The 23,122-nt window shown below is 52.7% G+C and overlaps 2 protein-coding genes across 2 annotated transcripts; both read right to left on the reverse strand.

Moving 5' to 3' along the window:
• Nucleotides 1-1,018: 1,018 nt before the first annotated feature.
• TMEM11 (transmembrane protein 11) lies at nt 1,019-10,021 on the reverse strand. Its single transcript, XM_051779258.1, has 2 exons — nt 9,872-10,021; nt 1,019-1,932 (listed from the first exon to the last, which is right to left on the reverse strand). The coding sequence occupies exons 1-2, from the start codon at nt 9,934-9,936 to the stop codon at nt 1,416-1,418; spliced, it is 582 nt and encodes a 193-aa protein (XP_051635218.1). The 5' UTR covers nt 9,937-10,021; the 3' UTR covers nt 1,019-1,415.
• Nucleotides 10,022-15,147: 5,126 nt separating this feature from the next.
• NATD1 (N-acetyltransferase domain containing 1) lies at nt 15,148-23,110 on the reverse strand. The gene is made up of 3 exons (XM_051779342.1): nt 22,897-23,110; nt 16,029-16,147; nt 15,148-15,355 (listed from the first exon to the last, which is right to left on the reverse strand). Exons 1-3 carry the CDS (start codon nt 22,991-22,993, stop codon nt 15,239-15,241), a joined length of 333 nt encoding a protein of 110 aa, XP_051635302.1. The 5' UTR covers nt 22,994-23,110; the 3' UTR covers nt 15,148-15,238.
• Between the last annotated feature and the right edge of the window lie 12 nt (nt 23,111-23,122).

Consider the following 23,122-nt stretch of genomic DNA (forward strand, 5'->3'; position numbering starts at 1 on the left):
AGATGCTGGAGGCAAAGACAGGGGGAGTTCTTGGTGCCTGCTGTGGAAATTTGGAGAGATACAGACAGAACAACTCCGTTTGGTGTCTGACCTTGTGAGAGGCCCTGCCAAGGTCAGTGTTTCAGCCGTGGAGGTCAGGCTGCAGCTACCACTGGAGCAGGGAGCACATCTGTGCACAGGCAGCTTCTATTGCAGGCTTTGCTCTTGTATCCCGATGCCAACACCTGAAGCTGTGCCAAGCTGTGCCCTGCAAACGCCAGCCACGCCCATTTTCCATCTGGTATGAAGAGATTATAGTCAGCCAGTCCCTATCTTTTAGAAGTAACAGGCAGACCTTGCAAAACAATAAATACTTCCCAAGCTAGGAACAAGATTTTGAGTTCAGAGCTAAAAGATGCATTAATGCACACGACTGAATTCTACAGTTTCATGTAATGCAGTTACAAGATGCAGTCACCTGGATGCCTTGCAGCACAAGGAGGCAGCTCCAGAAGCGTGTTCCAGGCAAGAGCAGTGGAATTGCACAGTCAGCACACAGCACAAAGGTAGGACAGGTGGACTCCCACCTCGGCAGCCCTCAGCTGCACGTGGTACAAGGCATTTCAGTGGAGATGTAGCCACGTTAACAAGAACGGAGCAGAACGTGTTTGTAGCTGGAAACTTACTGTGTGCAGAGGAGTCATGGTTGGAGGTGGCAGGGCAGCAGAGAACTGCTGCTACCCCCAGCCATCAATGTTTAAGCAATTACCAAAAAGGTATCAACCTGAGGTAACAAATAAGGCTCCTCCAGGAAACACAAGCAAGAGGGATAGCAACATCCTACAGTTGTTCCTTCAGCAGATGGCTGCTGTGAGGTAACATGGACACTGCTGCCATGTGCAATGGACAAGAGGAGTATCAGGTCTGTGTGTGACCAGGCATTAATAATTATCACCACTGCAACTCTCAGAGCAAAGCCTCCACCCCCAGGAAGCACAAGAGCAAAGGGAACTGTGATAACAGTGACAAGAGAGCAAAAGCATTTGAAATTCTCATCCTTTAATGGTCAATGATAACTTCTGGCTGGTTCTGTGTAATACAATTAAACAATATACTTAATTGTTTCCAAAAAAAAAAAAAAAAAAAAGCAGCTCTCACACCCCCTCTTTCTATTGCTTTATTTCATCCACATTCCGCTGCTGGATTGGACTCCCCTGGCCTAACATACGGATCTCAAGTCATCACACATCCACATCTCAAGTGTAACGAAGAACTGAAAAACCTTGGTGCACCAGTGATTTGTTATTTGAAAAATAACAGCTCTATTAAACCAAATCCTTCCCAGTCTCCACTGCTTCTCAAAGAGGAAAAACAAAATGTTACTGTGGGAGTCTTAATACACTTGTCTTTGTGGGTTTCTCTCTTCCCTGCTGAAGTCATACAGCATAGAGTTCATAGATCTTCTTTACACAGTACACCAGGGCAGCGAGTGCTATCGTGTTGTGCAGTCTCTTTCTGTGCAGGTCGTCCTTCCTCACCAGCACCACGGGGGTGGACGAGGTGAGCGTATGCAGGGGCAGGCGGGAGAGTTTATAGGCATCGTACTCGACTTGGTACTTGCAGCAGGGATCAAACTGCCACGAGATCCCGTAGAGGGTGCAGCAGGCCACGCTCAGCACTCCAGCGGGCAGGGAGATGTAGTGAGAATAATCTACTGGAAGTGCCAGGGGGGTGAAGAGGCAGGTGGTGCCCGCCAGCACGGCCGTCTTGTGCAGGCAGTTCCCGACGGTGATCCATCGGGCCGTCTCGTCCCCGATGCGCGTGGGCTCGATCACGATGTACTTGTACTGCGCTTCCAGGGCCTGCTCCAGCTCATACTCAAACTGGTCCTGAGCATTCTCCCCGTTGTAGATCTCGTGCACAATGTAACAGTCCGTGGAGGACAAGGTGACCCTGTTAACGGGAAACTCGGAATTAAAACGACAGAGCCTAAGGATGGACTGTTCACCCACCCGGCTGTGAGAGCAGCAGAGAAGTGCCCCAAGTGAGGGCAGCCCCTCAAGGTCAGGCACTGCCTGTGTTCCACAACCAGCAGCTTTTTGAACTCAAGCTTCATTTCACATCAGCTCATTACACCTGCTGTACAATAATTCATCCCAAAATAAGGCAACATATTTTTCTTACCTTTTCCTGACTTGGGGGATACAAAGCAATTTGAGAAATAGGATCTTGTTGACAGTCCTGAAATGGTTCCTCACACTGATACCCAAGCAGTTTCTCTGGAGACAGTGGAAGTGTCACTCACACCTTAGTGACCATAATGCCCCACTGAACAAACCACACAGACTTCAGGAGTTTTCATAGAAAATAAACCCAGCAGCTCATCCATCAAGAGGACAAAATGCATTGGAAGGTTTTGAGAGGGGAAGCATCTCTAGATGAATACGTTTGCTTTCACTCCACAATAGTTACCTCCTTGCCACTGATGAAGCTTGATATTTAGTCCTCCATAGTAAACCCAACCTAGTAAATCCATAACAAATCCAACAAGGATGGCCAAGATACATTGCTGAAACAAGGTGAGGAAGGCAGCAGAGCACTCTGTTGCAGAACACTCCCTCTCCTGACGTAGGATGCAGCAAAGCAAGAAAGGAACATTTTTAACCCAGACACGCTTTAGCAGTGAAGAAAGAGCTGCTTGTGTTACCTGGGAGCACATTCCCTACTGACAGGGGATTCACGGGACTTGTATTGGAGCAGGAGCTTTTAACTACCTGAAATCACATCAGTTTCCACCTTCCCTTCACCCTCCACCACATCACCACAGCTGCAGCCACATTCATGTACAGACTGCTAAGAATCAGGATTATGACTGCTCACCTGCCCTGAGAAAGGGTAAAAACCTATCCCTTGGAACACAGCAAAATCCTCCCTTCTAAGCAGAAATGACTATTTCTGACATACTCGTGTTTAACCAGAGCAAAACTGAGCACGTGGCCTCTCAAGGATAAAAATATCTAGCAGATTCCTTTAGCAGAAAGAGAACAAATCACACACACGTTTGACCTAATCTCAGCAGACAAAACAGCCTCATCCTAACAGCATTTAGACCCTCCTGATACCAGGAGGAAAACACTGCTGATGTGGAGAATGGAAGGAGCACTTTTTGCTCCATTAGTGCAGTGGTACTTATGTGCATGCACTGGAAAATAAGGGAGAAAAATACACATTCACAAGCTGCTGTTGCCAAACATTATCCTTAATGTGCAGCTCCACTCATGCTGCAAAGGGGATTGAGCAGTGGCCAGCTGTAATCAAGAATATTGTTAAATTACAAGCTGTTGCCAGAAGTAGCTGCGTTTGTAACAGCAGCAAACATCAATCAGCAGGACGGGAGAGACACCACCCTCTCCCAAAGCAGAGTAATAAGCAATTTCATTGAAAGTCTGGCTGGAATTTATATAACCTACAATGAAAACTCAACTTACAAGGCAGTTATTGAGTTCTCTGCACTGCATTTCCCCCTTGGCCTGTTCATGGGTAGAAAGAAAAATAAAAATCCACCTGAATTCCGTGTATGCCAGGGGCTTCTTCAGGGCCATCAGCTTGTCAGACATTGTTTGAGAAATTACCATTAACTCTTTTAGCACAGGATGTGGTGGGCTCTGATGTTCTGTGGTGAATTGGAAGGTATTTAAAGAAAAAAAAATTTAAAGAAAGCACCTATATAAGAAGTTTCTAACAAAGAACCAGTTAAGCAGATGTTACACTGACATTAAGGACACTGCTGGTCATGGCTGCTGCCAGGGACTCTTTTTCTTGGTGGCCCAAGTGCAGCTTCTTCCAAATCAAAAACTCCAGTTTTATTACAAAAGACATGCTGAGACTTAAGGTAACTCTGCACACCACCACCCAGACTATGTGAAACCACTCACTAGGGCATAATGACTTCATGGAAAAGCTATTGCTGAAAGGCATTTTCGAGCTGGAAGCTGACCCAGTGCTAACACAACCCTCCAGATAAAATTAGTATTTCCTACCAAGGAGCACTTTCAGTGTGTTGTAATACTTAGGAACATGCAGATGGGTCTGCAAGATAGAGAAGCACAATCTAAATTCAACTAAGAAATTCCCAGAGGCTTAGGAATAGCACAGTGGCCTTGTCACTCCAGGATCTCCTGCCATCAGTGGGAAAACACACATGAAGAGAGCCCATTCCTTCTCTGCCTGTACAAGAGCCATGGGAACTGGGCTTCCAACTCCAGGAATTCAGTAACTACATTACATGGGATTTTTCCAGGCTAAGCACCAGGACAGGTGGCATTAACCCATCAGCCTCACTTCTCCTTATTGAGATCTCCTTGCTGTCCTTCCCTCTGAACACCCCCTTTTCCTTTCGCCATCACTGCACAAGCAGAGCCATACCATGAACACCTGTCAGAGAGCAGGAATCCAACAGATTGGCCAGAGGCAGCACTGTCCATCTCCAATGGAATCTTTTGGCTTGCCAGGCTCTGGGGCTTTATAACAATAAAGTCAAGAAAAGCACAATCCTCCTACGCCAAAACAAGCAGAATTTAAAGTATGTTCTGTTGGAAAAGAAAAACCACTGGCAACTAAGCCACACAAAGGCTTCATCCCTGAAAAAGTCTGTCCCCCTGACTGTGCTTTTTCCTCAAATTAGTCCTCTAAAAATCAGAATAAATCTGTATCACAGATTTCACTGGCTGCCCCCAGAGCAAGAAAAGCTGAAAACTGGTTTGATTTCAGATGATACAGAAAAAGACACAGATGAGATACATGGGCTTGAGGAGGTTTCAGCTGAGTAGGAGCGAGGACCTCAATGCACAGAGTCGATCTCTCCTGACACAGCCTTTCAATTGAACACAGCAGCTGCAAACCAACAAATCCAGTCAAAGCAGTTGGATTTGCTCAAACACTGGAGGCCACGGAATTTGCCTTTTGGAGCTTGTCACCCACCCCCTGGCCATGACAAACACAAATGCAGAGCTGTGCAAGCAACTCTGAGCTGGCATCAAGTCATCAAGTGTGGGGATTTTGTATAAACTCTGTTTTATTGAAAAGAATAGTAAATAACCAGAGAGCACCTAGTTCCAGAAGACATAAAATGCTGCCTGGTGTTCAGAAGCCCATCAGGCTGTTTACTAGACAGACCAGAACCTAAAAGCAGTTGTTATTACTGAACCAAATGATTTTCCAGGACCTGTCTCCCCACCCCAAAAAAGAGGGCTAAGTTAACAAGTTGTACAGTTGTTCTGTAAGAATAATTCTGGACCTTATATCCAAATATTTGTTCTATTGCAGCTTCGGGCTTTCTATACTTGAGAAATTTTAGTGTCTCATTCCAGCTGCAGAATGAATGCCTGGGTGGGGAAATGTGACAGAACTCTGAACTATTCGGCACAGCAAGATGTAAATCACTTAAAAATCACCAATGTCAAATTTTGGTATTGCCAAAGTTTTAAATAAGGGATCCATTGTTAACAGACCTACAGCAGCAGGAGGGGCAGAAGTGTCTGTGTTAGCTATAGGGTAAGGTTCAAATTACATTTGGATTGTCTTCCTAACATGGGAATATCAGAGAGCACCAGGAGAGGGGTGCTGCAGCTGCTGAACAATAGCAGCTCCAGCAGTTCATAAAATCATGGAATGGTTTGGGTTGGAAGGGAACTTAAAAGACCATCCAGTTCCACTCCCTGCCATGGGCAGGGACACCTTCCACTAGCCCAGGTTGCTCCAAGCCCTGTCCAAGCTGGCCTTGGACATTTCCAGAGATGGGGCAGCCACAGCTTCTGTGGGCAACCTGTGCCAGGGCTTCACCATCCTCACAGAGAAGAATTTTTCCTTAAGTTCCACCCCTCAGAGCAGCTCCATTTCTGTGCCTCCAGCTTGGAAGCAGGCTCCTGAAAACAGCAACTTGCTGCTTCAATTCAATTCAACGGAAGTTTCAATTTGATAGTTTTTTTTCCTGCGGATAAAGAAATAACATTCCAAGGAGGAAGCACAATGGCACTCCATGTGAAAAGACCATCAGTTTTGCCAGGTGCCAACTGGAAATGGGAGAAACAAAGGAACAGAGTGCTGAGAACAGGGCACCTAAAAACATCCTGGGAGAACCCCCAGCCTCCTCCTGCCACTGCTCACCTGCCTGAGCCTCCCAAGTTTGTTGCCCTCAGCCTAATGGCATTCCTCAATCTGCCAGACAGAGTTTTGGTGAGGGTTTCAAGTCATCCAACTATCTCAGTTCTGCAAAATGCTCAGGATCACACTTAGAAACAACCTCAAGCTGCACAAAGCGCAGGTGCAGTTCTGGGCAAAAGAAAGTTCCTTTTAAACCCCTCCCTTAACACATAAGTTGAGTTTTATTAAAGTTTTTTTTAAAACAGGAGAATATTCCTGGGCAACAGTATTGCTCAGAGCACCAAACAGGCAATCAGATTAACTGCAAATGAAGACCGGTTTGATCAGTAGTTAAGACAGTAAGAAAGGAAAGGCTTGCATCAGTATGATAAGATGTGTCACAAACAGCACACAGAGTCTAGTTCAGCAGTGCAAGAGGGGCTTTGTGCTGGTTGTGCAAGTGATCTGCAAAACAAAAGACATTCTAGATGGCCAGAGTATGTCTGTGGGCATTGTCAGCCTCTCAGCCAAGCTGGAGCAAGTCAACAGAGTCAAGGCATGACAAATTCAAACACTAAACTTCCCTCCCTCCAACATAAATCCTTCTTGAAGAAATTTAATTTAATTTCGAGAATAAGGAATGAGCTGTGGACTGGCTTTAATTCTCAGTGGAAATATTCCACCTCCAAGTCATATTCACGAGTGTGCTCCTACTCAGGGTATGGTGCACAGAAAGCACTAACATGTCCCAGCTCAAACACCTGGGGAATTGTTTCTCTGCTGAGTGCCCCCACAATCTTCCAGGCCTGGGGCCTTAAGGAGGGCATTAAAGCAGAGGAAGAACAGGAAAAGCTTAGCAATAAAGCAAGACCTTAGCTCAGAAGATGCACCTTAAACACAAATAGGAAAAATGACAGGACAACACTGGGGAGATGGTCAAGCAGCCTCAACAAGGGACCAGAACATTCCCTGAACACTAAGGAAAACATCACCAAACCATAACAACAAACTCCAGCCCCTGGACAACGAGGAGGTGTCAATTTTAAGTCAACTAATGATTAGCCAAGCTGATGGAAATAGGTCAATCATTGCTGCAAGCAGAGTACCAGAAATCTGAGCAGTGCAGGTAGTGAGAGAGCTCAGTAAGGGCAGAGAGGAGCCAGTGCAGGCAGCGGTGATGACATGAAAGCTGTTCTTTCCAGAGTTTGTCAGAACATCTCCCAGGGGAACAAACGACACGCTGTCCACTGCCTTTTATACAAACACACCCAGTACAATCCAGTGTCTGTTCTGTATGAAAAAGTTGTTTTGGTCTACAGATCAACAATTCCCTTTAGACAGTCTCCATTAAAGAGTCTATCCAGAATGAAGAAAAACAAATATTTAGTTGGTTCCCTTCAGTGTTTTTGGTTTTTTTTGTTGAATGTTATTATTTCACCACCAGAGCCAGCTGGAGTTAACAGTCAACATCCTTTGAAATTAATGTCCTTACATTCACTCCTAGCGAGGAAAGTGCTTTTTGACCAATTACAGACTTCTCTGTATCAATAAAGCCATTTATGAAGGGATTCAGTCTCCACAGATAGAGTTGCTGGTCTTTTTTTTATATATATATTTTTAAATGAAAGCTGCTCTAGTCTCACAGCAGACAGGATTTTATTCAGTACTGAGTCTCCTCACACCACCTCCGGCACACAGATGCCTTTTAGACCGTCTGGCTGACAACTACAAACACTCCTTGAAGCAGCTCAGTTACGAGGAAAACTGGATCAGCATATTCAGCTCAAAGGAATGTGTCTTTGGACAAGAATCCTGCCCAGAGTAAGAAAACTGTATTCACCCTATAAAAAGCACATGTCATCATGTGATGACATCAGGTCTGTCAGCGCTGCCTGTACACAACCTGTGCTGCAGCAGCCAAACGAGACAGGCAGGTGTGATTTGGGATCAGCCTCTCATGGAGAGGCAGAGGCCCTGTCATGTGTATCTCCTGCTCTGCAGCTGCCAGGAAGGAGCAGCACCTTGCTGTCATCACCCAAAACATCATCCTCCGTCACGTTTGTACAGGGTGACACCTAAAAAACCACCATCTCTTTTGATGGAGATTGTGAAACGCTGCTCAGTGGTGGATCTGTTCTGTTCCATCTCCTTCTCACTGGCAAAGGAAAAATAATATATGCAGCAGGTTCATGGAGTGACTCGTGTTTATGAATATTTTTCATCATAAGATCAAGAGCAATCACAGCTTTGAAAACAAATCACCTCAAACAACAATTATTGTACAGTTCACAGATGAAGTTACACGGCAAGAACTCACTTTTAAGTCTGCGTCAGTTTTCACCCTGGAAGAATAATTTTTATTGAAGTTATTAAGTGCTCTTTTCCATACCTTTTTTGTTCCCCCCCTTCTCTTCTGCTGAGAGGACAGGTCTGTGCCACATGAAAAAATCCCCATGAAAACTCCACACCTCCCGTGCTGGGGCAGTGCCAGCACTGGGTGCAGACAGCTTTACCACTGTGGTATTCTTAGCTGTTTATATGAACCACACTGATGCAGAAATTCCATTGGCTCTTCCAGTACAATTACTTTTGAATTCCCTGAACACAGACAGCATTCCTGCAATTCACATCAGCGCCAGAATTTTGAGGGCTACTTGTGGCTCTCCCTTGGCTGTGTAGATTCAACACCGTCAAAGCAAATAGTGCTGAATTGCAGTAAGGGAACAAAGTGAAGGAAAAGCCACAACAAAAATTAAGAGGGATATCATAGTTTCTAGTTAAGAGGGATATCAGAGTTTCGAGGTGAGGCAGCAGGACAAAAGAAAACTCACAAAACACTGCAGCAGCTTTCAGCAGCTGCCGGTTGCATCAGTCAGCCCTGGGGCAGGACAGAAAAATGCCAACGTCAGGAAATGCAGGATAAACCCAAACATTTTCAGCAGGTGGAGAACTGTGCACACAGATTTTTAAAGTAGCTCAACGAGACACTGTCTTGAGATGTGCCAGGGGAGGCTTATAGGTCGGACATCAGGAAGAATTTCTTCCCAGAAAGGCCGATTGGAAGAGGCTGCCCAGGGAATGGTGGAGTCACCGTCCCTGGAGCTGTTTAAGGAAAGACTGGGTGAGGCACTCGGTACTCTGATCTGGCTGAGAAGGTGGTGTTCGGTCACAGGCTGAACTCGACGATCTCAGACGTCTTTTCCACCCTAAGTGATTCTGTGACATTTCTTTCTGTCTCTTTCTTCCCATTTTAAAGTTACCGATTCCCAAACTTCCACCGCTGCTCCGCGGGCAGTCCCAGCCTGCTCTGGCGGCTCTCCCGCCCCAGCGGCAGCAGCAGCGGGCGCGGTACCGAGCCCCGCGCCCGCCGGGCCCCGGCAGAAGGAGGTCACCCTGGAGGACTCGCCGCTCCCTCCCCGCCTTTAAAAATAGCCGTGGACGGAAGGAGCCTCCCGGGGCCGGCCCTCCTCCTCCCGGCTCCCGAGGCCGCATCCCGCCACGAGCAGCGCCGCCGCCTTCGCCCCTCGGGCGGCTCTGACCTTCCCCGCCCGCGGCCGCCCCTCCAGCCCCGGCCCCGCCGGGCGCCCCCGGCCCCTCTGCGCCCCCGCGGGGCCGCGTCCCGCGCCCGCCCCGCCCGGCCACGCTCCCCTCGCGGCGCCCCCGCCCTCGCCGCGGGGCCGCGGGGAGCCGCGGGCGGCGCGGCCCCGATCCCCCCGCCGCCCCTCGCCCCGTTCCCCCGCCGCCCCCTCACCTCTCCCGGCCGCCGCCGCTGTTGGTGCCGCCGGGGCCACCGCGCCTCCTTCCCCACGCCGCCATCTTGGAGACACTCGGCTCGCAAATGTCTCCACCGGCGGGCCGCGGCCGCGCCGGGGTGCCCGACGGGAGATGTAGTGCGCGAGGGCGGCGGCGGCCGATGCGCGGGGCGGGATCAGACCAGAGAAGGGACTACAAGTCCCATGGTGCTCCGCGCTACCGCGCGGCCGCGCGACCCTCTGGGGTGTGTAGTCCCCCGGCGGGAACGGGGGCGGCGGGGTCGGGCGGGCACCGCGGCGGGACCCCTGGGGGACCCCCGGGCACAGCCCCGGGCACCGGTGGCGGGGCACCCCGCGGGGAGCTCGGCTCGGCCCCGCCGCCCGGGATCTGCCGCCGGAGCGGGCCGGCCGTGGGAGGGGCGCGGCGGCGAGTCCCGGCCTGCCCCGCGGCCCCGCCATGAGGGGGTGCGGCCGGGCCGCGCCGGGAGCGCCGGCTGAGGGTCGGCAGAGCTCGGTGACCTCAGCATTGCCTCGTGTTGCTGCTCCGAAAGGACCAGGTGGTTCCCTCCCTGCAGGGGAGAATGGATGCAGGATCCCCTCGAGCAGCGCCTCGCAGAGAGGAGAGGATGGGCGTTTTGGGGTGAATTTGGCCCCTTTAATCGATCCCGAAAGAGGAGCAGGGAATGGGGAGGCTCCCCTGCTGCATCTCTGAGGAGGAATAAATCACCGGATCACTTAGGCTGGAAAAGACCTCTGACATCATCGAATCAATATAAAGTTTATCCCCAAATGCTTCTCTAGAAACGAAATGCAGGTACTGCCAGAGGTCTCCCAGCTCCTGTGGATCCACCAGAAGTGGATGTTGAAGGTTTTGTGGGGGTGTCCCAGGACCATCTTGCCCTCAGCCTCTGGCCCCAGGTCCGCTCCCCAGCACAGCAGGGTCATCCAAGGGGACCTGTGCCAGGGTGCTTGGATAGTGATCTCACAAGGGATCCTTGTGCCTCTGCAGGGCCCCCTCTTGCTCCTAGTCTGATTCCTCCCAGGAGAGGAGCCTTTTTCTCAGGAATTTTAAGTTTTCCGTTAACAAACAGCAGCTCCCTGCTCTGCAACCTCCTTGCTCTTGGGGATAGATGTGCCCTCAGGAGAGAGCGGTGCTGGCTCTGCATCTCCCAGAACTAGGAAAACCCCTCTTTTTGACAGCATTATTCCCAAGTGATGCAATGTGACAAGAGAACAAACTCCTGGCTGCCTCCACCTACCCAGCGATCCTGAGGCTGCTCTTCCAGCCTGCAGGGCCCTCCCACACCGCTGCAGTTCAGCTGTAACTGGGGGGGCAGCTGTTTTGCTGGAGGTTAAGGGCGCATTTGCAGGAACAAGAGGTGTTTGGGAAGCGTGCCCAGCCCGGCAGAACGTGCAGCACTGCTGGGACAGGCCGGAGCATGGACTGTCTGGAATGTGGAATGTAAACAGAGTATGTTACCAGCAACAGCCCGGCTACAGCCCCAAACCTACCGCGCTGTCCCTGGGGAGCAGCAAACCCTGCTCCGCCTGCTCGAGCTGCAGCCCCGGGGCCACTTGTCACTTCGGATCAAATTATAACTGTAAATAAGCTGGGCCCCTTCTCCACACCACCCTCCCTGGCACGTTGAGTTACCCAAACTCCAGCCTCCACTCAGTGTTAGAAAGTGGCACAAATACTGTGCTGGACCCTGAGTGCTGAGTGCTCGGGCTGTGCTCCCAGGGCTGAGGAGTGCTGGCTCCAGGAGGGAAGTGCCTTGTGTCCCTCTGAGTCACCTGCCTGCCTGCCTTGCTCTGGACAAGCACAGCAGCTGGATATTTAAATATTTTCTCGCCTTAATGTTTTCAAACATCTTAAAAAAAACAGACACAAGCACTGAGTGACTGTTCACCAGAGACTGCACTTGCAGGATAACTCCCAAAGAGTGGCCTGAAATTCCAAGGAGGGCTGATGAGCGTCAGCTGGCAAAGGAAACAGACTGTCAGCTGACAGGACCCAGCCCAGAGGTGACAGAGCTGGGGGTGCCCTGGTTCCATGGGCACCTCCTCCCACCTCCCCCCAGTATGGCACAGCCACTGCGGGTCAGTTAAACCACACTTTTATTGTATTGTATTCCATGCATTATGTTCATGTCTTATAGTATGACAGAGGGAGGGATAAAGATAAAATGTTAAACATAAACAAGAGCAGAAAGGTCATTTGTAACAGGTCCTGAGAAGGAAAGGCACATCGTAACCACCGAATCCAACAGAACGGAAACCTGGGACAGAGGAAGACAACGCCGGAGAGCGGATGAGGGAGGGGGGGTTTCAAGTCGGGTGCTGTGGAAGCAGGTTTGACAGCAACCTGCATTCCCCCACCCACCAAGGTCCGTAGTTCAAATGGGTTTGGGGACCTCAAGATTCAACCAAACCACTTTCCACACTCCTGTTGCCAGGGAGAGTTCAAAATTCCCTGACTCCTCCAGGCTTAGTGAGCACCAAGGGGCAGCAGAGGACTCAAAGCTCCTTTCTGCAGAGACCAGCTGGGAAAGGGCAGCTGGTGGGGAGGCAGGGAAGGGCTGCCCAGCACTGAGGGATCCCGAGCCATCTCCTGCCCGTCAGTGCAGGATCCCAGGAGCGCCATGGACTGCAGCATCGCTGGTGACCTGTGGGTATTGCTATTCACCGGCATCAAGGACCACAGGGAAGGGAAGGCAGAGGATGGATACAGCAGAGAAACGGTTGGCACGGACACTGGCACACAGCTCCGTCGGGTCAGACACTGGAGGGGTTGTAGCACCTCGAAGGGAAGCAGCAGCAAAACCATGTGCTGTGCCTGATTTAAGGCAGTGATTGCCACTTGTGATCCAGCGCTGGGAAGCACGAGGTTCCTGCCAGAGCAGCACAAAGGGCTCCAGAGCCAGGCTTGGACACCAGGCCAGTACTGGTGCAGTGACCACAGCACAGCCTGCAGTGAGCTGACACAACAGGGAACTTCTGGGAACTGCCACACAGTGGAAATGAGCACAAAACCAGGGCAGAGGCTCGCAGAGGCTCACGTGAGGCAGCCAGGCACACATCTCTCCCAAGCACCCAGCCCTGCTGTGACAGACACAACAGTGCCTTATCTTGGCTTGCAGTGGAGGAGATGGTTCAGCTTCACCTTGGGATCAAGAGCAGGGACGGTTCTGCCGTCACGGCTGTACCAGAACCAGCCTTGCTCCTGCTGAAGTGTGTTTTGCATGTTAAAGAAGGAACACTTAGCAGCCCAGATTTCTTCTTGAGCCCCTTTAGTTTGCTACCTGCAACCCTTTCCCAATCCCTTGAAGCCATCCTGAAGGTCACAGCTCAGGTGGAATAAGCAGCAAGAGGGCAGAAACACGAGGCGGCAGCAGGGCTGAGCCCGAGGCCTTTCCTGAGCAGCACAAGGCAGAGGTGGGTCTGCTGCCGGGCACAGGTCCTTCCCCAGGCAGGAGGTGGGCATGGGCAGGGGTCTCACAGCCCTGTGCAGGGCAGGGATGGAGTCTGGGAGGTTTTACTCAAGCCGGAGAGGGCCCTGTTATGCTGGTGATGGGCAGCCCAAGAGCACGGGCAGGCAGCAGGGCTTTGCCTCAAGCTGGTGACCAGGAGGAACAGCTCAGGGCCTCCCTGGCTGAGATCAGCCACAAGGTCTCCATCTCTGACCATCCCAACCAGTAGAGAAGGCTGGAGGAGTTTTGTCTTTGCCACCACGGACTTTGTGCTGGGCTCTGAGAGAGGGCTGAGCTGCCTCGGTTGGGGCTTCAGTCACTCCGTGGCACAGATTGTAAACTTTAGTCCCTGCTGAGCTAAGCTAGGTCTGGATTTGGCCTCCAGGTGAAAGGCTCTCAATTTCCTTCTGCCTGGCTGCAGCCCCCAGTGGCTGCTCAGGGCTGGGGGTGTCAGAAGCATCATCTCCTGCACCACATCCCTGCCCTGGGACACTGCAAAATCCCGAGAGCTCGGTGGGAGATGCTCTGAGGTGTAGCTCATGCCCTGTAAAACCCAGGCAAGGCAGGACAGGCAGCAAGATGGAACCAGGCAGCGCCCTACCATCATGGTGTTACCTGTACATCCAACTGTGGCAACACTGGGCTGTGCTACAGGGTCCTTGTCCACGGAGGGAACAGCACGAAATGAGGGTGTTCCTGCTGCTAGCTGAGGACCCTGCAGTGCTGCCAGCACCTGAGCCTGGAGCTGAGCGGAGAGGTAATGCCCTGAGCCAGGGCTTCTTTCCAAAGGCTGTAAGGAGAAGCCATCAGCATCCACGTGGAGGCAGGTGGCTCCAGGAGATGGGCCAGGAGCAGGTCCTGGAGGCCTTACCCATGTTGCTCTCAGGATGGGATGATGGCTCTGATCTGGGGCTTAGACGGGGATGCAGAGCTGGAGTTGAGGGAGATGGGGGGAGCCTTCCTCTTCAGCTGCAGGAAACCACCCTGGTGCCCTGGGATGTCCCCTCATTGCTTAGGCCAGGGCTGGCTGTGGGGGCTGGTCTCTTCTCCTGAGCAGGCTGTGTCCACACCAGCATGGGCAGCACCGATGGCAGGGGGAAGAGACAGGAATGATGGCCCGTGATCCTGTGGGATGCCATGCCGGGGTTGCGAACAGAAGGCTGGGCAGGAGCTGGAATCTCTGGGGAGCAGCATCTGCAGCTCAGCCACCTTTCTTCCTCTGCACAGACTCTGCCACAGCCCCTGCAGCTGAAGTGTGCTCCTCACAAGGCTCCTGTCCCTTGCCTCGGAGGTGTCACCGTCCTAGTGTCTCCACAGCTGGTGCAGCAAAGCCCCCGAGGTGCCACCATGGTCCACATGTTCTCATCCATACTCCACATGGGCTTGGACACAGCTCAACAGGGGCTGGAGGGGATGAACCTGCCTCAGGGCTGGGGCTCCTCCAGCACCTCCCTCTGTTCCACAAAGCTTAATCTACAGCATCTCCCCCAGCTCCCAGAAGGAAAGGGGGGCTGGTGCCCCACGACCACCCCTAACCAACATCCCCCAGCAAGTTCACAGTTGTCGCCAAGCGGAGCGGGGAGGATGAGGTGCAGCACGAGTCATCCCCTGGTCTTGTGATGGAGTCTGGTGGAAAAATCATCCTCTTCCACCCCCTGGCTTGGGAAAAGCACTGGGGGATGCCATGTGTGCCCAGAGCCAGCCTGGCCCAGGGGCTGTAGCCATGCTCACACGTGGGCAGGGAGGAGGAGGTCGTGCCCACACTCACGCACCACATGGACACGCTTAAAAAAACGGGAATTGCGAGTGTGGGAGGGGGTTTCCTGAGACCGCAGAGAAGCGAAGGCCGCGTTGGACAGTCAGGGACAGGTGTGCTGGTGTCGGAGCAGTCCTGCCTTAAGGCTGCAAGTGTTCCAGGTACTGCGGCAGCGGGTTCTCCTTGACGTATTTCTGAATGTACCAGCACGTCAGGTGAGCTTTCAGGTCCTCCTCCACCACGAAGTCCAGGGCTGCCTGTGACCAACCAGAGAAAACACACAGGTTACAACCACCACCCCCAGCCTACGCTCTCCTCTGAAGCCTCATGGGGGTCTGGACTCCTGTACCCCTCAGATAGAGGGGGAAAGCAGCAGGTTGCCCTCAGGTACCTCCTGTGCGAGGCAGGTGGAGGGAGAGGGTTGTGGGGAGAGCACAGCACAGGGTTCTCAGTTTAACCCTCGACACATCCAGCCTGGTGGATGCTGCACAGCAGGTGACCTAGCCCATCATGCCACCCATTTGCCCTGACCTACAGGGCCAGGGAGCAGCTGTAACCCCAAAGCATCACCCCACATTCCCTCGTGGCTCCTCAGCTCTCCCTGCATGGCTGCAGAACCCAAGGCAGGCAGAGGGCTCACAGGGGCAGTGAAGGTTTGAGAGGAGGGGTTCAGCCCCCAGGTGAGGTGATCCACCAGCCCCTGCACAGTGGGCACAAGAAGGAATGGGCCAAGCACTCACCCAGCCCCTCTCGCCACCAAAACAGGAATGTCTGACCCCAGATTTCCATCTGCCCCACCAGCCACCCCACCTCCCATTGGAGCAGGGCTCCCATGCAATTCCAACGTGATGGGGCCTGGCTTCAGCCAGGATCTCTACCCACAGCTGGGATGGCAACAGCTCTTGCCCTTCTGGGTGTTTGGGGCTGTACCTTGGCCAGGTGCTTGGCTATTCCTCTCCCTCGATAGGCATCCGGCACTTCCGTGTGCTGCAAGTCCACGATCCGCTTCCCCACGTACTCGTAGAGCAGCACTGCCTTGTCATGGCAACCTGGGGGGTGTGAGAGAGGGGTGAGGACTGGGAGGTCTCCTGGGAGCCCACAGCAGGGGATGGGCAGCTTTGGGATTGCTACAACAGCCCTCGTGCCCATGGGAATGGCTGTGCTGGGTAGGAGACTTTGCTTTCAGTGACACCTGGATGTGTCCTCCTTGGTCCCCCAAAGGTGTGAGAAGAGCCAGGTCTGCTCAGCCTTTCCAAGACCCTGGAACAGAGGCAAGTTTTCTACCCAGCCCTGGATTGCTGATGCCAACACAACACTTTTAGGGTAGGAAAGCAGCTGTGGGGAGGGGTGGGATGTGTTGATGTGAGGGAGAGCGCAAAAAACAGGAGGGGGAAAAACAATTCCTTTCTCCTCCAGCACAGAGTTTTTTGTTGTGGCACATAAAACAGGACAAGACTCCTTGGTCTGGTGTTGCAGCATTGCCTAGACATGTTTTGGGGAAGATGCTGGAGAGGTAAATCCCACAAACACACAGGAAAGTACACACAGGTGTGCAAGGGGGTTTGTGCACACAAATTCACATGTACACACACAGGTTTCCTGTTTCAACACCCTGACCTTTCTCACAGCAGTTCAGTTACAGGAAAGAAGAAGTTTCAGCACACATGGGAATCAGAGGAGAGCTCATAACACCTCTCTGGCTTCATCTGCAGAACCTGAGCTTCTGCCTTTGATGCAAAACCAAACACTTCATTTCTAGACGGTTTCTGGATTTAAAAGTGAGTTTCAGAAATACAATTCCCCAATCAAGATACAAGTTCATTTAAAATAGTGGAACTTTTCCCTTCAATGGTTTTTGGAGGCTGAAGGGCTGCAATGTCCACTTCCATTCACTGTTTGCTTTAGCTGAGCTCAGTACACCCTATGTCATTGCATTTCAGCTGACAACTCCAGCCCAGTTCGCCTCATCCCTGCATTCAAGATGCACTAGAAATAAGACCATTGGAATTTTGTGTTTCAAGAGAAGCAGCTCAAGTTTTTGTTCCTGCTCCTTTTATGCAGACACTCGATTCTCCGACGTCGGATGGAAACCTTCACATTTCCAGCCCGAGTTTATTCCTGCTGGTTTGTACCCGCTCGTTCTCGTGCCAACATTGTTCTTGGGTGGACATAAATAATTTCCCTCCCTGCTGTTCCCCCAAGTATTTATAGGCATCAGTCCTGCCCCTCTCAGCCTCTAGTTCACCAAAAAGCCAAGCTCTTTTAGTCTTCACAGACAGAACAACGTTTCTCCATGTGGATCCAGACACCCAAAAAAAGCCATGGGAGCAGGTGAAGCTCTTCCCCAGCAGCACAGACCTGTCTCACTCGAGAGGAACCTACCCAGGTCAGGGCATGAGCAAAGCCAGGTGCCCTCACCCTCACAGCATATTTGGTGGCAGCTCTCCCAGGGGTGGCAAGGGCAGAGCTGGCAGTGCCAAAGGCTGTAAAATGATCTTATAACAGCAGCTTTCACACGCTCCAGCCCTTCCGCCCCACTCTGCCCCCAGGCCAAAACTTTCCATAGCCTCTGCCTGAAACTTTGAGAAATTTAAAACTAAACTGGTGACAGAGCAAAAGGTCTTTATTTTTCCTAAAATATACTTTTTTTCCTACATGATCTCTTTAGAAGTATCACACACAAAAATGCATTTTAAAGCAGAAGGTGATTCAGTGTCTAGAGGATCTCAGATCTGGCCTGGGCAGGCTTTTCCTTGATATTCCCTGTAGCACAGCAGCACCACAAATCCCCAGCCAGGACAGGAGCTGCAGGGTGCCACCAGCACACAGACGAACACACACAGAGTCCAAATGATTTTACAAACAGCTCTGCAGAGAAAGCCAGTGCTGTCAGTGCTCCAGGAAACCAGTCCCAGTTCAGAAAAACATCCCAGTTCAGCCAAGTACGTAACCACATCTGTATGTGCTCACCTCAGTGACGGGACCCTGAGCCACACAGTGCAGGAAAACAGGGACACTCGTGCCACTGGGTTTGGTGTGGGCCCTGCAGGTGACAGCAGTGGCTTGGAAGAGGCCAGTCCTGGACATGGGGGGGGCTGCTCCCAGGAAAGCTGGGTAGCTGGAAGCAGTGCTAACCCTTTGCTGCATTCACCCTCAAAGAAAGGGCACACAAGCAGAAACCCCACAAAAACGTGGCAGAAGAGACTCCTGCCTGCCTCATCCCCTTGGACTTTGGGACGGGGGTTTTATCAGCCTGCACAGACAGAGCTTGGCAAGGCAGGCTCAGGTCTCAGCCAGCCCCAGAGGTGCCCGTGAGCCTGACCCTGGTGTTTGACTCGCTGACACTCCCCTGCGAGGCCATAGGGAGGAAGTTGAGTCAATGCAAATCAGCACAGCCAGAGCAGGAGCGGGAGGAGGCTGCAGCAATGGCAGCACAGCTGGTGTCCTGCTCTCCCCAGTCCCTCACTCAAATCACAGGGTGCACAGGGAAGGGGAAGCTTTTCCAGGAGTTGGGTGACAGACCAGGTCTAACCTTGCTCTCCATGGAGGGTTTCCACCAAGACCTGTGTCACAGAGCTCCCATCCAAGCAGGGGCAGCAGAGGCCCCTGTGACACAGCTCAGCTGTGACACCAGACATGAGTCCCCAGGCTGGGTGGCTCACGAGCCTGAGGGGAAGAAGCAGAGAGCCCAGCCCCAGCCTGAGCTGAGCAAGGGACACATCAGGCATCTGGGAAGATACAAGCACCCTGTTCCAGCCATCCTTCGCTGACCCTCTCTCCTGGCATACACAAAGTATCTGTCAGCCCTTTTCCCTTCTCCCTGTCCCTCTGTGCTGGCCCCAGCCCACGATACACCTTTGTGTGCCCAGGACTGGAGCAGGGCAGGGGCCTGGCCTTCTGTGCTCCAACCTTTGGAGCAGCCCCTGCACTCCAGCCTCCTTAGGACACTGCTGCAAAACCATTCCCTGAGAGCAAGGGGAGGGAACAGACACCAGCCCCCATTTCCCACTCTCAGACACAGGAAAGCCAGAGGCAGGAGGCAGCTCAGCTCATCTGCTGCTGAGCCAAAAAGTGGGGAAAAAAAAAAAAAGGAAAGCAGAAGCTGTGTGTGGGGTGAGCTGAGAGGACAAGACGTCCCGAGGAGCTTGTGCATCCCAGGCTGCAGCCACAGGCTGGCCTTGTTCCCCAGGGAGCTACTGGCATGTTACTACGGAGAGAAAACACAACAGAGGACAACAGCCAGAGCAGAGACGGCACAACCCTCTCGGAGGGGCCTCACTCACAGGAATGGCAGCAGGAGGGGCTCTGGTTTGGAGCAGTTTCCTGTTTAGGAGCTCTCTGGAGGTGACTGTGGCACAGGAGTAAGTGGGGAGCTCTTTGATGCAGGGTCTGGTGACAGATCCCTTGGTGCCCACTGCAAACTCGGCACCTTTTCCCTCCTGGAAATCATCTACCCCAGCATGGGAGGAAAGCTCCAAGTTTTCCCAATAAACCTGAGCCCAGACTCCTGGACAAGGAGCTCCTGAGACTCAGATCAGCAGGGGCCAAAGTAGGACTTCCAGCCTCTGGATGCTGCCCAAACCCAGCTGGGGAGGAGTGGGAGGTTTGGGAAGCATAGAGTGCTGCACCCAGGTGTTGGATGAATGGGAGTCTGAGTGTGTGAGAAGCTCACGCATCCCCAAGGAACTGGAGCCACTCTGCACATGTGGTGAGCCTGTCTCCCAGCTGGAGAGCCTGATGGGTTTGATGGGCATCAAGAAGTCACAGTGGTTGCTGCTAAAACCAGTTTCCTTGCCCCAAACATCTGTGCCAGCAGCTGGACTGACCATCCGACTACTTTGGGGTAGGGGGGGACGTCTTTGGGTTTCTTGTTTTGACCAGAAATTTCATCTTGGACCCAAAAAAACCCCAACTGCTCCTGAACAAAACAGCGTGTATGATTCCCATGGAAGCTTTTAGCTTTGACAAATTGATGTTTTCCAACAGAGTTGCTGCACGGGGAGGTTTCTGGCTGGCTCGTGCTGTTAGTCACATCCTAAGTGATTACAAATCCAGTCGGGCGTCTTTCTGCCCTCCTCTCGAGGGATAACAAAGCTCGGTGAGGTCTGGTTATAATCAGCTTTACTTTCAGCTTCTAAATGCTCCTGCATTTGGGATGCAAGGGAAAAGGGAATGTGTTCAAGTGAAGCAGCCTTTCCTATCGGAATTTTAGGAGCCACTGAGGGGAGAGCGGGGAACAATGAGCAGGGACGGGAAAGACGGGGCAACCCCAAAAACACCAAATGCATTTCATCTTCCTTCTGTACAGGGAGGAAGTCCTGACATGAGGTTACACGGGGGCACAGAGGCAAACACAGGATGATGCTGAAAACAAACACTTTCACAACTAGTTCCCAGCTTTCACTCTCTCAGGCCTCTTGCAACAGGGATTTCCAGAAAGACATCACTATGAGACGTTTTCTACTCAACATCACACTACCCTAATCCACCGAGCCCAGAGACCAGCTCTCAAAGCCTGGCTCCTTGGTCCCCAAGCCTGATGCACCCATGTTTTCCCAGGATATCACCCACACTTCACATCTAGCAGAAATGAGGACCGAGACACCAGAGAAAAGCCGACCCTGGAGCCCACAGGCTGCCCTTCATCTCTGCCACAGTGCAGTAACATGGGACAAAAGTGCTCCCAGAGGGGCACGTGGGTCACATTGATGCCAAAATCTGTGTCTGACCCATTTCTTGTCATTCCCTACATGCTGCAGGGAAAACCTGCTGGAACATTCCACACCACTGATGCTCATCGTGCCAGGAGTGGAAGCAATGAAGAGAGCAGTGCAGGAAACAAACACCCTGCCACGCACTCCCACAGAGATGGTTATCTTCTGACCATCTTCCAGGGCTTGGCTGCTACCAGCAAATGCCTAACAAGGAGAGATGGATCACCCACTCCCCATGCATGTTAGTCAGCCCAGTGGCACGGATTCCATCCCACCAGGACACTGCTCAGCTCTGCTTCTGTATGTGGTTGGTGCTGAACTCACAAAAAAGGGGCTCAGTGCCTCTGAACTCCTAGAAAAAACACAACCTTGATCGTGGGAATCCACCCACAACCCTGGGCAAGGCCATGGCCAGGTTGGACAGGGCTTGGAGCAACTTAGTGGAAGGTGTCCCTGCCCATGGCAGGGGGGTGGAATGAGATGAGCTCTGAGGTCCTCAAGATCCAAGCCATTCTGTCATTCTGTGATCGTGGAGCAGGAGGTTTTGTGCTGATTCACACACGACTCCCACCACGGGTCCCACAGTTTATTCTCTCACTCTCCAAGTTCACCCTCTGCAGTCACGACTCCTCCCTGCTCAGCCACCGAACGCTACTCTGCCCACGGTGTGGCTGGCAGAGGTTTGATCCAGAAAACCACAATAAAAGATTATGTTTCCCTAATAACTGCTGGCCCTTGGCTCTCCCCTGCACACACGAACAACGCCGTGTGACAGCTCCTGCCGTGGCAGCGGGGACCCGTCACCTCGGACCTCGTTTGATCTCTGTGCCTGAAATAAGCAGTTGGTGAAATTGTTCCCTCCGCACCCAGCACACACGTCTCCTCCTCCCTCGCTCCACCACTGCCGAGCCTCCAGCCTGCACTTTGTAATTAGTGGTTGAAATGAAAATGGGGTGAGGGGGGGGAAGAGGAGTCTAAAATAAAATCTGGACTATTCCTGTTGTTTTATCGAGAAAACCTCCTGCATCCCCTATGATTTCTGAACTACCCATTTAATTTAATTTTTTTTTTTTTAAAAAGACAGCTACCCTGCAATTTCTGTAGGGCAAGGAGGCAGCCTGTTTTACTCAGAGTAGTTCTCAGCATGACAAATGGACAGGGAAGAGAAGTTGGGATCGTTGAATATTTGGGATTAACCATTAAGAGGATGGGGCACAGCGCTGCCACATCATCCAAAGGCACCTGCTCCTGGGGGGAGCAAAGGGTAGTACCCCCAAAACCTGCCTGTGCCCCCATTGGATTCCACACACCAATCCCAACCACACGAGCCAAGAGATCCCCAGATCTCCTGGGGGAAGATTTTAGGGAGCAGGAAGAATGGGGTGGACCGCAGGAACCAGGGGCACTGGGGGTGATGGTTTAGAGGAGTATCAGGGTGGCACTGGGGGTGACAGGGGGGAGTTTACAGGGGAAGGTGCTGCGAGACAGCGGCACAGGGGGAGGAGGGATGGGGGAGAATGGAGGAAAACGGGGGGAACATCGAGGAACAGGGAAGGGAGGGGAACGGCGAGGAACGGGAGAAAAAACGGGGAAATGGGGAAGCCGAGGAGGAAAAGGAGGAAATGGGGGAGAAACGGAGTAAAAAGGGGAAGCGACGGGGGAAAAGGGGGGAGAAGGACGAGGGGAAAGGGGTGAGCGGGAGGGGGGAAAGAACGGAAAAGGAGGGTGAGCGGGGGGGATAGAGGGAAAAGCAGAGGATGGGGGGAAAATGGGAGGAAACGGGAGACAAGGGGGGAGCGACGAGGGGGGGAAAAGGGGGCGAGCGGAGGAATGGGAGGAAAAGGGGGGCGACAAGGGGGAGAGAGAGGGAATAAGGGGGGGGACAAAGAGGGGGACAAAGGGGAAGACGAGGAGAAAAGGGGGGACAAAGAGGAGGACAAGGGGGAAGACGGGGAGAAAAGGAGGGCGCGGAGGGGAAGACGGGGGGGGCAAAACGGGGGTCTGGGTCCGCCGGCGAGGTAGAACCGGGGGTAGAGGGCAGCAGGTAACGCCCCGGGGGAGCCCCGAGCCCCGCCGTCGCTCACCGTTGAGCCGCACGGTGAACTGCCGGCGCTTGCGGTCGTGCTCCACCTGGATGGGGCAGCCCTGCTCGAGGAGGCCAAGCGGCGCCGAGTGCGCCATGGCCGGTGCGGGTGCCGGTGCCGGTGCCGCTGCCGGTGCCGCTGCCGGTGTCGGGCGCTGTCGGGCCCCGCGCGGCGGGAGCGGGGCCGGGCCCGGGGCTGCCCCGGCCGCAGGAAACCAGCTGTGCGG

The sequence above is a fragment of the Manacus candei genome, unplaced genomic scaffold (assembly GCF_025592945.1).
Source record: "Manacus candei isolate 608988 ecotype Guabito, Panama unplaced genomic scaffold, ASM2559294v1 h1tg000002l, whole genome shotgun sequence".
Classification (NCBI taxonomy): Eukaryota; Metazoa; Chordata; class Aves; order Passeriformes; family Pipridae; genus Manacus; species Manacus candei.

What these genes read in the sequence shown, in the direction of transcription:
- NATD1 (XM_051779342.1), bottom strand. Translation starts at nt 22,993, where the DNA reads ATGGCGCACTCGGCGCCGCTTGGCCTCCTCGAGCAGGGCTGCCCCATC. An exon ending in GTTCACCGTGCGGCTCAACG is followed by an intron (nt 16,148 to 22,896) that starts GTGAGCGACGGC and finishes CACACCCCCCAG; the next exon opens with GTTGCCATGACAAGGCAGTG. An exon ending in TAGCCAAGCACCTGGCCAAG is followed by an intron (nt 15,356 to 16,028) that starts GTACAGCCCCAA and finishes GGTTGGTCACAG; the next exon opens with GCAGCCCTGGACTTCGTGGT.
- TMEM11 (XM_051779258.1), bottom strand. Translation starts at nt 9,936, where the DNA reads ATGGCGGCGTGGGGAAGGAGGCGCGGTGGCCCCGGCGGCACCAACAGC. An exon ending in AGCGGCGGCGGCCGGGAGAG is followed by an intron (nt 1,933 to 9,871) that starts GTGAGGGGGCGG and finishes TCCCGTTAACAG; the next exon opens with GGTCACCTTGTCCTCCACGG.